At 45.7% G+C, this 20,000-nt stretch overlaps 1 protein-coding gene across 7 annotated transcripts in view; it reads right to left on the reverse strand.

The window, feature by feature from the left end:
* The window catches only part of epb41a (erythrocyte membrane protein band 4.1a), a 68,924-nt gene that overhangs the window by 4,048 nt on the left and 44,876 nt on the right, over positions 1 to 20,000 (reverse strand). For 2 of the 7 annotated variants that reach the window (XM_062529004.1, XM_062528999.1), the window contains 6 exons: positions 18,770 to 18,832; positions 15,039 to 15,218; positions 5,652 to 5,780; positions 4,777 to 4,881; positions 3,108 to 3,191; positions 2,309 to 2,403 (listed from right to left, as the gene is read on the reverse strand). In XM_062529004.1, the coding sequence (XP_062384988.1) occupies positions 2,309 to 2,403; positions 3,108 to 3,191; positions 4,777 to 4,881; positions 5,652 to 5,780; positions 15,039 to 15,218; positions 18,770 to 18,832 (656 nt within the window). Of the gene's footprint in view, positions 1 to 2,295; positions 2,404 to 3,107; positions 3,192 to 4,776; positions 4,882 to 5,651; positions 5,781 to 15,038; positions 15,219 to 18,769; positions 18,833 to 20,000 lie in introns of all 7 variants that reach the window. The other 5 variants (XM_062529000.1, XM_062529002.1, XM_062529001.1 and 2 more) reach the window with 5 other exon arrangements.

A 20,000-nucleotide genomic window follows, 5' to 3' on the forward strand; every position in this document is an offset into this window, starting at 1 on the left:
AAATAAAGAATGACAGAAACTCTTAAGGGCTACGTTCACCGGCACCGACATGAGTGTGGCGCACTTGGCACTTGACATTTAATTCATTAGATTCCATTGTTCTCAACAGAGCTCAACACACCAGCATTGCACTCTGCCGCCACCCGCGCTGGTGCTCAGAGTTGCTGTCTTAGTAATGGAATGTGGAGAGCGGAGTGCGCCGGGCTCATGTGGGCGTCAGTGTCCAGTCCACGGTGCCTCAGTGGGACACTACATATTAGCAGGAGGCTCCAAGCTCAGAGCTCCTGACGGGAGTCTGTGTAAATCCCATACGCATCTCACAAGCTGCATGTCAGCCCATCATAGTTGTTAGCACGTTATCGCCAGGGCTGTGGGGAGAGGCCACGGGGAGGGACAGAGGGCCTGCCAATCACACAGTCCAGGCTACAGGAGAGTGCAGTACAGAACAGCCATACCACGCCCTTTCAAGATCACAGTAATCAGTGCGGCCTCAAAATGTAACCAGCCGACTTATTCTCCCTATTACCACTCCACTACTGATACCTACTAAAGACTCTTTCTGCCCTCAGGACTAACACAAGCTCTATATAGGTTTATAGGACATCAAATAAATACACACCCATTTAGAGTATAGTTCACAAACACACTTTTATATCAAACACATAACTTATGTTGTACCCTAAGGGGTATATGGACTTTTTTATGCTATAGCTTTAAAGGGATAATCCGGAGTGAAATGCACTTTAGATCAATTTTTCGGACTATTGGGAGTACATACGTTGAGTTGACACCAAAATCATGTGTTAGAAAACAACACACGGACTCGAATTTAATCGAGTCCGTACCTTTCCGGAAATGTTAATAAAGTGTTGTTAAAACGTTGCTAGCTGCAGTAGCGACATTTCCGGAAAGGTACTGACTCGATTAAATTCGTTCTGGACTCTCTATCCAACCACATAAAGACGTGGGGATACTTCGGTTTGGCTTTAGGGACCCTCTACTCACTACCACGTAAGTGTAGTGTTGGTTGGAACAGTAGAAGAGGTATAAAAATAGCGTTTTGTAGCGGCGAAAGGACATGCCCGCGTCACTTCCAGGCTAACGAGTTTTGGCTAAAAACGGTGAGCTCGAACTTTCTCAAAATACATTCGAATGACATGATTTTGGTGTCAACTCAACGTATGTACTCGTATGAAAAATTGATCTAAAGTGCATTTCACTCCGGATTATCCCTTTAAGACACACTCTCTTATAGCATATACTGTAACAGACACATTTAGTGTATAGCTCTCACACAGACACCCATAGGGTATAGTGCTAATGCAGATTCCCAGGGAGTGTAGTTCTAACACAAACTTTTCTTGTCTATAGGCTTAATGCAAACTTGCACAGCCTATAGCTCTTACATAGACTCCCGCAGGGTATAGTCCAAACACACACGGACACACACACACACAGACACACAGACACACACACACACACACACACACACACACACACACACACACACACACACACACACACACACACACACACACACACACACACACACACACACACACACACACACACACACACACACACACACACACACACACACACACTGTCTAAGGCTTTCATGAGCTGCTGCCAGGCGGTCTGGTGGGAATAGCACAGCGTCCTCATGGGGGATTAGTCAGTGATCCGCTCGGCGGGCAGTCATGGGGGTCAGGTAGTGTCTAGCGCCGTGTAAGGCAAATAATCTCTCACGTCCATGGGGGAACCAGAGATAGAGAAGTGGGCAGAGAAGACAGAGAACGAGTGAATAGAGACAAGAGAGAGGGGAAGAAAGGGAGACACTCACAGAGGGGGGTGAACAAGAGGATGAGAGAAAGGAGGAGTGGGGGAAGACAAAGACAGGAAAAAAAGGATGAACTGAAAGAACTGTATGTGTGAGGCTGGGAAAAGAGAGAGGGGGGGGGGGGGTATTTAGACAGAAGGGATAAAGAGGGAGAGAAGACCTTCCTAGACCGTAAGTGGGACATAGAGAACGTATGCATAGAGAACTTTGATGTTCCAGGTGCTTGATGTTCTAGTCCAGGCAAACATAGAGACAAGGATCAGTAGGAGAGAGAACAGAGAGGAGGAGAGTGGTTGAGGAAGAGGAGGAAGAGGGGAATAAGGAGGAGGAGGAAGAGGAGGAGGGTGGTTGAGGAGAAGGAAGAAGAGAATATGGAGGAGGAGGGGTAGAAAGCAGAGGAGTAGGAGAGTGGTTGAGGAGGAGGAGGAGGGGAGGGGACACACACAGTGTCTAACCTGAGGCTCTTACTCAGGGGTGATCTCTGTCTCCTGGTGCACTACCACTTTGGTCACGGCCATGTCAGGGTGCTGCTCCTTCGCCTCCTTTATGGCCCGGGCCAGAGCCTGAGAGAGAGAGAGAGAGAGACAGAGAGAGAGAGAGAGGGAGAGGGTGGGGGGGGAGAGAAAGAAAGAGAGAGGGAGGGAGTGAGTGAGTGAGAAGAAGGAAGGAGAGAGAAAGAGAAAGAGAAAGAGAGAGAAAGAGAAAGAGAAAGAGAAAGAGAAAGAGAAAGAGAAAGAGAAAGAGAAAGAGAAAGAGAAGAGAAGTTGAGAGAGGGGGGCAGAGGCAAAAACATTATTCTGCAGTAGTAGTATTATGTGTAGGTTGTACAACAATACTGTAATAATAATACTGTACATCCTTGCTGTTACAGAGGAAGCCAAGAAAAACAACTGGGCCCTCACTCCAACAGTGGACGAGTTCTTGCCCTCCAGAGCAAACTACAGCATCCTGTCCAGCTGGTGCACACGTCGCCAGTGATCCACTAAATCAGCCCAGCTCTGACTCTGCAGCTCTCATGTTATGACAAAGGTGAAGAGTTCAGCTCGTTCAGCTGCCCTATCAAATCTTCAGTGCGCTCACACACACACACACACACACACACACACACACACACACACACACACACACACACACACACACACACACACACACACACACACACACACACCACACACACAGCTTCAGCCTGTAGAAGGCTGTGGCCAGCAAGCAGCTTCCAATCATACACTCTCCGGATGTTTAGAGCTTTGCCAATGCGGTGCTGTACCTTATCGTGATCAATCTCTGTGTCCCCGGTGATGACGATCCGCTTCTCAATGCGGGTCTCCGAAATCCCTCCCTTCACAGTCTGCTTGAAGTGCGAAACAGAACGGACAGATACACAGGGACAGACAGAAAAGAAAGATTGAGGAGAAGAGGAGGACAGGACAGGAAGTAAAATAGAAGTGGGGGAAAAAACAATACAAGCATAAACAGCCCATAAGGGCGAATCGTTTACATTGTGATTTAGTGGTACAGCATGTCCTTTTCATTGGTACGTCAAAAGACAATGAGGGTTTCAACTAACAGGCTGTTAACAGTGCTGCCATTCGTCTGTCTTAATTAGAGAGGCCTCGTTAGGGAAACATGTGGTCTGCAGATGTATGATAGGGTGCTTACAGTTGCCAAGGGGCTTTAAAGTGGCACTTTATGGATCAATCCCAAAACTTGATTTAGGCCATGTCCACACATAGCGTGGTATTATTAAAAACAGAGATGTTTCCTTTTTCAAACGGTTCAGTTTGTATCATGGTTTTAGGGTCATGGTTTTCAGCTCTGTACGGTTCTTGTTTTTTTTTTTCCTTTTAATCTTTAACACTTCAGAAAGGCCATACTTCAGCATATAATATATCTTTTTTTCTCATTTAATTTAATTTAATTTGACTTGGCTTTAAGCCCATCATTGAGACCGTCTCTGAGGAAAGGTGAGATTTTGATGCAGTAAGACTGAAGGCATTGACGATTTCAACATGCTTTTCATTTATTTGGCAAAAAGGTAGAATGTGTTATTGCCATCTACAGGAACTTTTGTTCCTTTTTAGCACATGAAAACTGACTGAAATTTGAAATAATATTTGATTTCTACACATACTGTAGCATAGCTACGAGAGCTATGCAAGACTGCTTCTAGGCTACCACATAACACATAAGTCGTTTAAATGCACACTTTCTCTCCTGTCTCTGCCGAATTTGAATGCTCCCCTAGTTTCTCTCAAAGAGGACCCATGTGAGGACCCAACACTCATTTGAATATCATTTCACTTTCGAGGGCTTTTGAGATCTGGGGTTATTACCTTACAGTAAAATGAATTATTATCAGCCTACTACACGTCTCGTCTGCACACATGAGCATAACTAGCATAATGAATATGTGTTGTTCATTGCTTGCATATAGTCACAGTTCTATCTACCGTTTTCTTCCCACCATCATAGGTCAAATTAGATCCAAACTCCAGACACCAGACTTATGTGACGCTGGCACATCCTCCAACTCTGGGCTGCTTACATTATCTCTCCCACTTGCCATTTCTACACATGACCAGCAGCACTCCACACACTGTACAATGCGCACATGCCCCAAACCCAGACAAGCAAACCGAAGGTTCGGAATTTTTCCATGAACCGTGTCACCCATAGTGACTACACCGGGCATGTGACTGAAGATCTGAAGCACCATCATCAATGAAACTGGCAACACCAGACGTGATAGTGGTGTGCACATTCAAAGAAATAAGACCAGTCTTCTGAAACTATCCATATGTTCCGCGAACAGGGCGTTTCAGTTGCAGACCTGTTGTCGCCTATGCCTCACTCTAAATGCTAATGGCTCTATAAAGAGGGAATCTGAGCCGATCCGAGTTGGGCCTGGGTGTGGTTGTCTGACGGGTGGGGCTCACCTTGGTGATCTGGGTGGTGGTGGTGGTGCTGATGGTCTCCGAGGTGATGGTTTGCGCGCTCAAAAGCATCCCAGATTCCCTCTCAGCCACCGCATCTGTTGTTGACTTCAAGGGAGTGAAATGGAACGCAGTGTAATCAGAAACAAGGAGCCAACCAGAGTTCAAAAGGTCAAATGCACTACATGTCCCACAGTCCTCCACTCAGAGCTCAATCAATATTTTCAAACGGGAGCTGCCTCCAAGCTTCAGAAACCAGCAAGACGAGATTGACCTAATTGGATCAGTTAATGACGGTAAATCACAACACACAGTCACATCGTAAGACAATCTGATGAAAATGAACAGCTGTCAAAATATGTCTGTCCTTTCCTGAACAGAATAACTGAAAATGGCAAAAAAGTTGTTGTGTAAGTGGTTTTAGAATTGATTGCCAGGTTTTGACAGCTGTTCATTTTCACAGAGTTGTCAAGAAATTGTTGGATATGACATCACACTCATCAGAGGAATACATCTGGAGAGAACCACAGAAAAATGTGGACTTAGAACCTGTGGAAACAATGACAGCATGAACAGCATTTGGATTTTCTGAAATAACCCAAATGCCTTCGAAAGGTGGTGTCAAAGGAGGATTGAAAGGATGATGGAAATTTGAAAGGTTGGGTTCTAAACTCTTGGAAAACTCTAAAGGTGTAGCCTTGTTGCATTTGCTTCTTGAGTGCTTCAGGTCCACAATTTCAATGAGTTGTCTCCAGACTATGTTTTTAAGTCATGTAATATTTAAGTTACTCTTGGTCCCACGAGGCTAGAATCTACCATAGACTAAGACCAGATTCCTTATCAGTAAATACGACTACAATTCCCAGCATGCCCCTCACCTGCGCAGCTTCGTATGTAATGGTCTTAGTTTCGGTATGCACGATGGGGACCTCTTTGGTGGCCACCTCCCTGCAGAGGGAGTTGGTGACATCAGAGATGGTGATTGTCTGAGTCTTCACCACAGGGGACTGCGAGAGAGGAGTCAGGAAAGCTAAGTGAGAGGAGCCATCTTGTTTTTCTTTTGTAGTCCCCCACCCTCTCCACCCACCTGTGTCTTACGTCAGAGCCAGGAGATCACTGATCACAACCCTCCTGATGGCTAACTTAACAATATTATCATTAACCTTTTCCGGGGGGTACTTAAGGCAAGCAATCAGTGAGATGTGCTAAAGGTGAAAAACGATGCTCTGCTCTCATAAATGGCTTTTAATATTTTGGCAAAGATTTACAGACATAAGGGAATACTTACTCCATAAAACCTTCTGCAATAAAGCACTCTCCTTTCATTATTCCCATTTCGTTTAAGAGAGTGGCAAGGAAATGGATGCCAGTTGTGTGCGGTTACTTTTCTCTCCTTCCCTCCCTCCCTCCCTCCTTTGCTCCACTAGGTAAACGCTTGAACGTTTTTGAAAAATAAACAGAAAATAAATCTTTATCCCATAGCAGAGGTAGTTTACTAATCCTAAAATTGCAAGGAAATGACAACTATGTCCAAACAACAATATGAGTGACTACTGTGTCTTGATGATAGGCCTAATCTTCCCTCTCCCCAGGGATACGACTGTGTCTAACACTGCAAAGGGTTTCGGAGAGGGGGGTTATTAGTGTGTGTGTGTGTGTGTGTGTGTGTGTGTGTGTGTGTGGGGGGGGGGGGGGGGGGTCGCTTGGGCTGCAGACATCCGCATCAAGCCTCTAGGCCTCCCCACTGGCACCCCCTCCTCATCAGGCAATTATTGCGCGCCCCCCACTCGCTCCGACTTAGATATGCAGATTATGCAAATCACAGCCGTTATAAATCACTTTCATTTCTTCAATTTTCTTTCTCTCTCTGCAACTTTTTTTATTTTTATCTTTTCATCTCTGGGCGTGAAGCCAAGAGGAAGTGAAATTTGATTTGAGCACGTTCTGACACCCCCCTAAGTCAATAGACGCAATATTTTCAGCGGCTCCTGATATCACGGAGCGAGAGGACGAGGAGAACTGAGGGGCGAGACAGCCGGCGTGCCACTGGACGTGTTGTTTCGCTGCTGAGAGCCTCTCTCCCCAGGCTTGTCTGTGAGGCAGCGTGCTTAATTAGAAGGCCTGGAAGGTACTTTGCCTCTCGCAGAGCAATTTTCGTCCCAAAAAAATACAAGGGGTGCAGCACACACTAGAATGCAATAGTGCAATTCTGATAGGATTTCTAATTAGGGAATGGGTGAAGGAAATGTGCAGACAGGCTCTGATTATACAGCAGTAGAATAAGGTATGCGCAACAACCAAGTTGGCTAGCAGATCTAACAGCCGAACCCAGAGAAACTTTTTTCATGGCCTAACGTTACGATGTATTGTCGTATTTTCTGTGGAAGGGGCAAAAGTGAGTACCACTAATTGAGTGCACTGGACAAAAAAAACAATACACTGTCTGACAGCTTGAGAAATGCGAAACAAAAGAAACAAACGAGACCAATCGATGGCATCGACAGCGTAGTGGACCTGAAGCTTGACAGGACCTCCAACCACTCCAGAATTGAGGCATTTCAGAGAGCAATTTCACACTGACCACCTCACATCCTCACGCTTCACCCAGACCAGACGGATCGATCACACGTGTACTCTATCTGCTGGGCTGAGAAGGCTTAGTGGCCTTTGGCAATATTCACACCAACCTCTTCATGATGTCCAAACAAAGTGGGTCATGCTAAGGGGCCTATGCTATGTCAAGAAGTTAAGACCACTAACGATCAGGTCACCTCCTTTCCCTAGACGGACAATTATCTTCAGGTGGAGCCTGAACACACACCATGGGGGGGAAAGCAGGTAGAACGCTTCACTTCTCTTTTTTTCAGTTTATTTTTAGAGCCTTGCGGTTCTAATTCAGCATAAGACAGCAGAGACGGACTGGAAACGAGTGGGAGAGCCACCACAGTAGTACTCCCCCGAGAGAGATTACTTCTATGGTTTGCACCAAGAAAGGGCAAATAGAGACACAAAATGTTGTTTTGGATTAATTCTTATCTCCCACAGAGGAGCAGGAAAGAAATAATTGACAGCTCCAAAAAAACTGTATTACCCTAGCATCACAATGAAGCCAGACCCATCTCTCTGTCACTCTGAATAGAGCGTTAAAAACTAAAGAACACCAGTGGAAGAGATGCTCAAAAGTGCTCCTAATGTTGTAGGTATTCTACTGTAAGTGAGTAAACAAATGGTATGTGTATACAAGTGTTTTGGACTTTATTTTCAAACAGCAGACTGAATCCTGGAGAGGCTTCGCAGTATAATCCTCAAATAATGTAAATCCACCATCCCTGAACGCTAGATTTTAATTCATATGTATCTGTCTAAATAGCTTATGGCAAACAACTAAAAAGCCATTTGCAAGTCTGTGTGTGTGTGTGTGTGTGTGTGGCTATGTGTGTATGCATTTGAGTGAGTGAGTGAGTGTGTGTGTGCGTTTGTGTGTGCTCATTGCACGTTGCACTGCAGAGTGCATATCTATGTGTTGACAGCTGACATCACCACCCCCGAAGTAAACCCATACAAAGCCGTTTACAACCCTCATTTGTTTTTTTGGCTGTTTTTTTTGTTGTTGTTTTTGTTTCACCCAACTTCATGATTCACACTTCACACGTTGTGTGCAATGTGTTCCAGCGAGTCTAATTTATTCCAAAGCTTCTCACATCACCTCTCCAGCAGATTCTTTTTTCGCTGTTCTTTTTTTCTCTCTCTCTCTCTCTCACTCTCTCTCTCCTACTCTTTCCATCTTTCCATCTGTGATTCACTACAGTATAGTGACACAGCTGATACTAACAACCCACAATGCAAAGTGAAAGCAAGTTGAAAAAACGGGTCTAAGTGGCACTAATACAAGTGGGCCCTGTTCAGAGACAGGCATTGGCCAGTGTTAAACTACAGGTAAACAGGTAAACAGGTAACCAGGTACATCAGAGGCAGGTTTAAGGCCATTCAAGTCCAACAGGAAAACGATGTAACTCAAATAAGCATTTGTAGTTTTTCTTTTCTTTGTTTGTAGTTCTTTGAGAGAGTGGGTCCTAAAGGGGCAGCCTTGTCCATGCCTGAACCTAAAACACAGTGGTCATGCAGTTGAGTGCAGCAGTAGCTCTATGTCTGTGAGTGGGTGAGACAATATCCCTGTCATCAGCTGGCTCTGGGAAGCATCTGGCTTGGATCTCACTCGGGCCACACCAGGTTCGCAACTGAAGCAGACAGTTCGTGGAGTCTAAAAATTGTTTTAGAAGATGTACCTGCTGCTACCATGTCTGCTGTAGTCTGTTCCACTGATTACAATGGAACCTAATTGTTGCAGTGGACACAACACAAACTGAATGCTTCAGTTCTGTGCCCAGTGTAGCCTCCCCAAAACAGGTCCAGATCTGTTCTGCTTCTGTCCACCCACTCTTTGAGATTTATGTGATTCTATGATGTGTGTGTCGTGCGACTGACACAGTTCTGGTATGACCAAGAAAGATAACAATTTTCCTGCTGCCAAAGATTCCACTTGGGAAAAGGAAGAGAGCATAATATGTGTGATCATTGTTTTTTTTCTTCTCCATACAGTCAAACTCTTTTGGTCAAATTATCCAGTGAAGAAAATAGTCTATTCTTTGTAAAATAGTTCAAAAAATATCCTGATAAAGAGGTGCTCTCTGCAGCTCCATAGATGAGCTAGTCAGAGGCGTTGGGAGAAATATCCCAGATTGTCCTCAGCCGTCCCCAATGTAAGTCTGTGTGCATTAGGAGGAGTCCTGGTAAGTGATGATCCTCGGGTGAGAGATGGTGAGACAAGCCCAGAACAGTTCTAATTGGCTCTGGGAATGAAGGAAGAAGGCTAAAAGTGACTCTGGTTGGCTCTGGGAGTCTGTGAATAGAGGAAGCAGTTTGACAGTGGCCTCTGATTGGCTTTGAAGATGGAATAGGTGGGATGAGAGGTGTCTGAGTCTTTGCCTGATTGGCTGCTTTGAGTGTCATAGAAAGATGAGCCACCACATGGTGAGGGCCATCACCAGCAGGCCAGACAACAAGAAGGAAACACGTGGCTGCTGTAGCATTATGGGATACATCAGACAAGGCGAGACGTGCCTCTCCACCTCCCAGTCAGGCACTGGGATGGACACCCTGATGGTGTGACGTCTTGACAACAGCTCCTCCCCACTGTCGTCTTCGTAATAATACCCATCGTCATCGTAGTCATCATCGTCGTAATCACTGTCATCCTCATAATCTTCCTCATCCTCCTCCTCAACCTCCACCAGCTCGTGGGGAAGAGGTGGCCCACCTGGGGCGGGTCCCCACCTGACCCTTACCTGCTCTCCGCTCCTCGGCAACAAGCCACGCCTCCCTCGCTGCGCCCGGCAACGGGAGACCAAGAGAGACAGAGAGACAATGAACAGACGTGGAGAGACAGATGGAGGGATGGAAGGCGAGAGGAGGAGGAGAAAGAGAAGAAAGTGGGAGGGTATGGGAGAGTAGGAGGAGGTGTGGAAAGGTCTTATAAAGCTTGTGATGTAAAGCTTCGCTTAAAAAAGTGTTTCATCAGTTAGTGTCTGAACTCCAGCTCCTGGCTTGGGTGTGTGTATGTATGTGTGTGTGTTGGGGGGGGCAGTTCTTTTGAATGAGGAAGGGACAACAGTTTTGTGTGGCAGGACCAGACCGAACCCCCCACTCCTCTACTCCCCCCACCTGTTTCAGCAGCAGTACAGCGCAGCCTAGCGCAGCTCAGCTCTGGGGAAGTTTTTATGGCACATTAAACTATAACAGAACATCCTGGCAAAGGCATTTTCTTCTGGCAGACTGAGCCTGTAGTGCAAACCCAATTGGCAGTGCAACGTCTTTTAACACCGAGGGTAAAGAAATGCCATAAAAACCCACTGGGTTTGGGCTGGCCCGACCACTGGATGAGGTTTATTCTCCTCTCTGATACCACATCTGATGATGCAGCTGGTCTGGATCTGGATTACAATTGGTTCAGATTGGGTTTGAATTTGGATTACAGATTGTTTGGATCTTGTTTGAATCTGGTCAAGATCTGGATTACAGTTGGTTTTGATTGGATTTGAAGTTTGATTGAAAATTGCTCTGATCTGGTCTAGATCTGGATTAAAGATGGTTTGGATCTGGTTTGGAGCTGGATTACAACTGGTCTGAAATGGTGTAAGTCTCACAACATCAGTCAATGTTTTCTTTGGGCAGTAAACTACTAAAGGTAAGGTCCTTAGTTAGCATGTGTGTTGTTGTGTATCATGTGCTCTTCTGTTTTGCCATAATGGGCGCTTCTTTAAATATTTCAGTGCAAAGACAAGAAAGGGAACTAGTGAGAATGTTTGGGGTTGTTGGCTGTGTGTGCGAGCCGTATTATCTTTATCATACAGGATAAAACTGGTGACTGTTAGAGGTGTGCATGTGTGCTCAAGTGTGACTGTGCCAGTGACAAAACTGTACATCTGCCAAATAATGGCATGTGTGTGTGTGTGTGTGTGTGTGTGTGTGTGTTGATTAAAATATGTAAATTCATATATTCAAATTCACTAAAGTCTGTGTGTGTTTGTATATGGATGAGTGAGCGTGTTCCTGTGTGTGATATGATGAGGGAAATGGTCTCAGGTCTGTGAGTGGAACTGTGTTTTAAAAGTCTCAATGACTGATGCCCGAGAGGTCGGGGCCTTTCCAGAATCTTCTTCACACACCACAGCAATTGGGGAGGGGGGCCGAGGGGGCGAGCATGGAAGTGACTGAGAGACAGGACGGGACTTAGATTAGAAGAAGAAGAAGAAGAAGAAGACAAAGAAGAAGAAGAAGAAATAGGATAGAAGAAGAAGACGAAGAAGAGGTAGAAGAAGAAACAGGATAGAAGAAGAACAAGATGAAGAAGAAGAAGGATAAGAAATAAGATAGAAGTAGAAGAGGGAGAAGAACAACAGGAGAGATGAAAAGAAATTTAAGATAGAGAAAGAGGAAGGCAAAGAGAAGGTCAAAAAGAGTGAAGAGAGAATTAAGGGGAGAGAGAGAGAGAGAGAGAGGAACACAAAACATTCAGACAACCAGTGGAAGGACAAGACGTAGGGAGAAGGAAAAGGGGGACAGACAATGACATGAAAAGGAGGACCAGGGGTCAGTTTTGGTTGTTTTCTCTCCTTCCGTTCCTTCATTCATTTTTTCAATTTTTTTATTTTCATTCTTAGCTTTGTCTTTTCCAGTATGATCATTTGATCATAGTCATTGATTGTTAATAATAATGCATGCAGATTCGCTTTGTGATTAAAAATAAAACAAACTTAACAGTCACTATTAAACAGAGAAAATCAAATTGAGCCATGCGATTGGCAGACGAAGCAGAAGATCCAAGCTGGCAGCAGCCATTTAAAGAGCAGAAACAGCAGAAAGGGGGCGGGCTCTTATCTCAGGGGCACATTCTGTATGGACAGCCAGGCCAGGCAGTGCAGCTCAATGAGGAAGTGACACTGCCTTGTGTGATGTCTGTCCAAGCCATGGCCAAGCCTCCAAACCCTGCCAACCAACCATACACACACACTATGGCACCCTCCATTCTTTACAGCCATAAAGAAACACCATACACGTTTGGATCTCTGGTTGGGTTGCCAGATAGTAGCTGACTCTGCACAGGATTGGGCCCTGCACTGGCCCTGATCTGACGAGAGTGTGACCCCTCGTTTAGGCTGGAGGGCTGTACTGTGAAGCGAGGTTACTAGCTTATCCAGGTAACTGCAGGAGCAACTACTGACCTCTAAAGTGACCCGTATACTTCTGCTCGTACGGCTATGCTATACGGCCACATGGTCATGCGTATCTGTGTGTATTTTCTATCTAATGGACCGGCGTTGTACTACACATCTAGTTTTGCACAGGCAGTATGCAAGATCCATACAAACACAAACACGTGGAAAGGTCATATGAATCAACAACATGACAAATGTGAATGTGTAGACCACATCTGTGGAAGTATACTTAGGCCTTATAATAACTGCACCAGGCACCTTTACTTTTGTTTAAAAAGTGACCAGTTGTTTTGAGATCAGTGGGGGGTATTGCAAGTACGTGGGTTAGTGACAAACCTGGCAAACTCAGAGTAAGTGGTAAACCTTCTAATAGAAGAGCTGTATGACTTCATTCGCCTAACAAAACAATGCCATAGGGCTCTTGTTGTAGGAGATTTACCACTTACTCTGTGTTAATTGCCCAGGTTTATCATTAAATCACATACTTGGAATATCCCCTGAAGTTGCCTGAGTAAGCCAGTAACCTTGCTTTGTAGTGGGCCTACAGCCCCCAGATCTGGCCCAAAGTTAGCTACTATTTGGGTGGATGCTATTACTGGTTTCTGTCTTAGGTACAGCAGCCACAAGCAGTAGAGACCAGATTAGAGTGGGTTTACCTCGGACACACCACCCACTGCTCTGTAGGAGGGAGAGTGGGTTGATGATCTCACCTGTGTATGCGCACACACACACACACACACACACACACACACACACACACACACACACACACACACACTTTACACATTGATATATCAAGTTCACTAATAAACACACTCTGCTTAAAATACCTAAGATATTCTCTCGCTCTCACACACACACATACACACAATCATACACAGACACTCGCACGCACGCACGCACGCACGCACGCACGCACGCACTCACGCACGCACACGCGCACACGCACACGCACACGCACACGCACACGCACACGCACACGCACACGCACACGCACACGCACACACACACAGTATGAGGCCTGGAATTCGTCAGCACAATGCAAATGCAAGGCTTTCACATGTTTTGATCTCATCAGGGAACTTCTTTCAACCCAGATATGATCCTCTTACAGATCTGAGCTCTTCATTTACCATCTAGAAAACATACACAGCTTCCTCTCCTAAAAATACCTCAGGTCATTTATGCCCACAGTCTGACTGTAGGCTACACAGCAAACAGATTGTGCTTCAAATGAAGAGATAACTACAAAAATAGCTTTATCAGAACTGCAATCAAGGGTACAGACTGAAACAACAAGCCCTGTGCAATATTTATTGACTTCACGAATAGGGCAAGTATGCCACATGTGATATTTCATGACTTCACGGATAAGCAGAAATACGTCCGGAATTCTCCACTTAAATAGTCTCACGCACGGAGGCACAGCAAATCATTTGTCTCGGCAGTGAATTTTTTGCCCTGCAGCGAGCACTGACTCTAAGCAATCGAGACGTGACAGAGAAGCATGACCTGCTTCAGCTTTAGCGCCCCCTTGTGGCACTGGCTGGTCAGTGCGGTCAGGTAAACGGTGCATCATAAACCCAGTGGCTCTTACTGGCAGGCAGCTACCCAGGCTGATTTAGCCACAGTGTGACCTGACACAGGTACTTCACAATGATGGATGTGGGGTAGTACAGTGTCTCAGCTATCCTAATTTGAGGTGACACAATGATTGATTTAGGGCAATGGGAAGTACGAAACAAGCAGTTACAACAAGCACAGCAAACTCCATGAGAAAACAAATAACTAAATAAATCTAAATAAGACCTAGTAGTGTTTGTGACACTTGCTGACACTGGCACCACTTGAGTAAGTTAACCTTTGAACTCTGGAGAGAGAGGAAAGGAGACTGGGGCCAACTGTGTGTGTGTGCGTGTGTGTGGGCCAGCAGGTACTGACTGGTAAAGAGTAGGAGGAATGCGGGAGCAGTGAGACTCAGTGTCTCCCTTACCCTGTCAGCACTGTCAATGCAGTGTGTGTGTGTGTGCGTGTGTTTATCTCTGACTGTGGGAGTTTGTGTGTGTCTGTGAGAGTGTGCATAACTGTGTGTGTATGTGTGTGTCTGTTAGAGTGTGCGTAACTGTGTGTGTGTGTGTGTGTGTGTGTGTGCGTGTGTGTGTATGTGTCTGTAAGAGTGTGCGTAACTGTGTGTGGATGTGTGTGTCTGTGAGAGTGTGAATAACTGTGTGTGTGTGTGTGTGTGTGTGTGAGAGAGAGAGTGTGTATAACTGTGTGTGTGTGTGTGTATGTGTCTGTAAGTGTGTGTGTAACTGTGTGTGTGTGTGTGTGTGTGTGTGTGTGTGTGTGTGTGTGTGTGTCTGTAAGAGTGTGCGTAACTGTGTGTGTGTGTGTCTGTGAGAGTGTGCATAACTGTGTGTGTGTCTGTAAGAGTGTGTGTGTGTGTGTGTGTGTGTGTGCGGCGCGGTGCGGTGCGATGGCTCCACTCACCCCGTCGGCGGCCGGCTGCAGCTGGCCGTTGATGCTGGCGGTGCGGAAGGGCGAGTGGGTGGACAGGCGCTTGTCCCACTCGCTGGGCCGCGGCTCCGGCACCGACTCCATGAAGCTGCGCTTGAGCTCACTGATGCTGGTGTGGTGACGCATGATCTCCGACTGGGTCTTCTCCACATCCTGGGACACGCACACACACATGGAGAGAGGGAGAGAGAGAGGAAGGGAGGAGAGAGGATAGAGAGAAGAGAGAAGGCCGAGAGAGGAGGGAAAAGAGAGAGATGCCCAGAGAAAAGAGGGAGGATTAGATAGAGAGATAGAGAGAGAGAGAGAAAGGAGAGAGAGAGACAGAAAGAGAGAAGGCCAAGAGAGAGAGGAGAGAGGACCAGAGAAAGAGGGATAGAGAGAGAGAGAGAAAGGGGGGAAGGAGAGGGGGAATAAGAAAGATGGACAGAGGGGAGAGAGATGGAGAGATAGTGGGAGAGAGGGAGGAAAAGAGATAGGGAGAGAGAGACATACACACGCACAAAGAGAGGGAGCAGAGGGAGATGTGCAGGATGCAATGGAGGAGGAGAGAATGGAGGGAAGAGGCAGATGTGAAAGAGAGTGGATGGAAAGAAGCGATCAGAGAGCAAGAAAAGAGGAAAGGGAGAAAGTGAGGGATGAACATAAAAAGAGAGAAGATAAGAAACACATGCAGGGAATGAAAGGCGACAGAGGACAGAAGCACATAAAAGAGACACAGAGCCCGGGGGGAGATGAGAGAGAGAGATGACCACAGAGAGAGAGAGAGAGAGAGAGAGAGAGAGAGAGGGAGAAAAAGATGGAGAGATGCAATGGAGAAAGACAGAGCGAGAAGTGGAGGAGAAGGGAGGAAGAGGAGCCAGGCCCAGAGTGGGAGGGGATGAAGAAGAGAAGAGGTCGTTATCTCCCCGTCGCCATAACACTCAGCACAGCTCAGCTCACACGTCTCACTGCAGATGAGGATGGAGTTAGGATGCTGTCTCTGGTTAGTGGCGCTACACAGGGGAACAGTTTCATCATGAGGCGCGCGCACACACACACACACACACACACACACACACACACACACACACACACACAAAGAGAAAGCCAGAGACCAAAGCCGGTCTCTGGGGATGTTCTGTGGACCAGCCAGACAAAATATGTCCTCAAAGCTCTCCTCTCCGCCTTCTCTCCAAATAAAAGCGTGTCTTTGGTCGTCTCCCATGTTGGTGTCCCTCTCTATTAACTCCCCTCTACAACTGTGCTCCAAACAGCTACTGTTCTCACTTGTGCAAGAGTGTTCATATCTTAAATAATCTGCTTCTACCCTTTCTTGTGGTGCCTCTCCTCCAGTCCCCTCTGTCTTTCACACTCTTCTATCCTCTGTCTCTCTCTCTCTCTGAGGTCCACACAGTTAGTGTCTCATGGTGGGGGAAGCTCTTAAATCTCTTCTCAGACTTCTCTGCTGTGATCTATGTTCCTCACTAATCTTGCCCATCTCTCTCTCTACTGAAGTTTTGTGGCCAATATGGTTTGTGTTCATAAATCTCTTTTCCTCTCTTTCTCTCTCTCTATTCAAGTTTTTGTGGCCAATATAGTTTGCGTTCATGAATCTCTCTTTTCCTCTCTCTGCTCTTAATTCCAAATCTCTCCATTTCCACTCTTCTCTTCATCTAAGGAGGAGCCAGCACGTGTTCACTGCTCTTTACTTCTCCCATCTCCCCTCCCTTTTTACTCTAGGGCTGCTGCTGTGTGTCCTCTCCAGGCCCAATCACCCCACCCACCCACCCACCTCCCTCTTCGCCTTCCTCATCCTGAGGCTTTAAGAACATTTGACGCCTTAGAGGAGGAATGGTGATGTTCCCTAATTGGACACTACAAATGAGAGAGAGAGAGGGAGAGAGGGAGAAGGAGGGAAGAAAGATGCTCAACTCTCCAGGCTGTTGATTATTCATTAGAGGACATCTTGGAGCTGGAGTGTAATCAACGCTCACACAGCCACTGAGAGCCGAGCATGAGAGAGAAAAACATGAGAAAGAGAGAGAGAGAGAGAGAGAGGACATAAGAGGAGAGAGGAGAGCTTGGAGGAGAACTCAAAGTAACTCCACTGTCTGGCTGGTACATAGAACATCTGCCTCGTCCCGTTCACTGCCATCTGTGAAACAGTCTTGTGCTGCGCCAATCCATTCCTTCCTGTCCACAGGCCCCCCGAGGCAGGACCTTCAGAAGTCACAGTTGGGCCCAATATGTCCTCAATTAATCCTTAATGTGGTCTTTTGCTAAGGGTAGACTGGTGCTGCCGTTGATACACAGTGTCTGATCTGCAGGCTAGTCCTACCAGATTCTGAAACTTAAGTTGGGAACTAGAGTGCTGGGAATGAATAACTATGTTATGATACAATATATCATTATTTAATATTATATTAGAATGTAATATCATATCATTACTTATTCATTCTGAACATGAATAATCAAGTTAACACGTAACTGGACTTCTAAATGTTTGAATGAGAAAGTTGAGAAAGTGTCAACCAGGAAGTGACATGACCATTTCACAGACGGCTGACTGAACTGAACGAGAGGTGGGTGAGTGAGTGAGTGAGTGAGTGAGTGAGGCAGGAGTCCATACTGGTCTCTCCCTCCACCCTGGGCACTGCGTTAGCCAACGCCACTCAGCTCCACTGCCACTCCAGTAGAGGGGATGATGATGACCAAGAGACCGATGACCAATAATGTGTATGGAGGCAGGGGGAGGTTACGGTTAGGTCAAAGGTCAAATGTCAAACCACACACACACATGTTGACTTTGGATGTTCCAACAGGACATGAGCGCAAAAGGGCCACAAGTGTTAAGACGGCATGAACATGGGTGGGCGGGACTATTCCTATGGTGGGTGTGTCCTCCCTCTTTGTTCCAATGACAGGTGTCCATGGTGATTGAAAGGGAGTGCGGCCAATGGATGACTTCACAATGATGATGGAGGACAGCGGCATCATTGCACTGATGATGGTGTTAATTCTGAGTAAATACATGACTGGGAAGGCTGACCATGTGTGTGTGTGTTGCTGTACATTGTCTGCAATTTTGACAATTACCGACTCACATACAGCACACATAAGACTGCATTACTCTGGTGGTCACATCAAAGATCACACATATCTTGGTCTTCTTCAGAGAAACTGTTTCATATTTTAAAGCTGAATATTGAAAATCTTCATGGATTTGAACTTCAAGGTCAGAGTAAGCATTAGACATCTCCTTCAAACATTAACCTTTTAGAAGAACCAAAACACAGTCCAAGACCGCTTGGCAACAGGAAGATAGTCCTCCATTCCCAATCATATATTTACCCAAAATGGCCACAGATCAAACCAAAGATGTTTATGTTTACATCAAAACACAGTGAAGTGAGTACTTGCATTAAAATCAGAGAGGTAAATAGTGCATGCCAAGCCTTTGGGGTTAAGCTATGAGAAAAAAACAACAACAAACAAACAAACAAAAAGAAGCAGATCGAAAAATTAAGAATGAGAAGAAGAAGAAAAAAATTTCAATGAGCAAAGAGCCAAGACCTCCAGCATGCATGGCTGCCCACGCGCGCACGCCAGAGAGAGTGAGAGATAGAACGATAGAACGATAGAGCGACAGAGCGATCGAGACGGCATGCGGTGACTAACAGTCAAAGAGCAAAGAGAGTAGCCCACTCCAGGGCCTTTATACCAACCTCCAACATTAAATTGCTATGTCTGACATAAAGAGTTTCCCCCTCAAGTTTCTTAGCTCTTTTCTGTGAAAAACAACATAAGGAAGAGGAAAGAAAAAGAAAGAAAGAATAACACAAATAAAGAAAAAAAGGAAGAGAAACAAAGAGTTGGTGTCCTGATAATGACATTTGCGGGTCCATTTTCTTATCCACTTATGCCGTTTGACTTGCAGTTGCATCCAGTACGCATAACTGATGGATAAAGTGGAAGATGAGATAGAAAACAAAGCTAAAACTACAGGAAGTGGTGCAAAGCAGAGTGCAAAGGTCAGGGGTCGTGGTGGTTGGGGGGGGTCATCATTCAGAGGTGATGAGTTTGTGGTGAAGAAAGTGCTACTAAACACTAAACTGTGAGGTGAACCACAACCTGAGTTGCTCTATCCTGCAGACAAATGAACATTCACAACAATGTTTATGGATTTGACTCTGTATACCGTTGTTGGACATCTGAAATATTCGCAACTGTGCTGTTCTGTAAGCATTTCCTGGCGTCTGATCGCCCATTGCCATTGATAGCTAACTGTATCTATGCCAGACAGTGACATTGTCCCTACCTGACTGCATAGTTGCGAGAGCAGACAATGTACAGCTATTTTGAGATTCTACTACAAAGGCACAAGAAACAGACATTGTTGACAACGTCTGGCTTATTATAAATGAGCTTTGAGGAACTGCAGCAGACCGCGCTGGAAGATTTATTGTGGACATATGCAGACAATGGTTAATGTATGTCAGCAACTGTAGTGCTAGTCGATATCTGTGTGTGTGTGTGTGTGTGTGTGTGTGTGTGTGTGTGTGTGTGTGTGTGACATGAGCCATGTCTGGGAAACATAAATCAACCTCATTGTACTGCACGGACACACAAGTATGAGAGTGTACCTCGGAAATTCTATTGCTTTGCAATTCCATTGTCTTATAGTGTGTGTGTGTGTGTGTGTGTGTGTGTGTGTGTGTGTGTGTGTGTGTAGTTTCACAGGCGTTTTTGATTCCAACTCACACCGCCTGCCAAATTAAACAGAAAGAGGCTAAGCAAACTTCATCTATTTATCTATGTAAACAAATTCAAATTCCCCCAAAATGATCACATTCCAGTGACCCGTGAAAAGAAAATAAACAAAAACAAACACACAAATAAACAAACCCAAGCGTAAATCAATAGCCCTCCAGCCATGAGCAGCATGAGTTCTTGTAT

This window comes from Sardina pilchardus, chromosome 24 (genome assembly GCF_963854185.1).
Source record: "Sardina pilchardus chromosome 24, fSarPil1.1, whole genome shotgun sequence".
NCBI lineage: Eukaryota > Metazoa > Chordata > Actinopteri > Clupeiformes > Clupeidae > Sardina > Sardina pilchardus.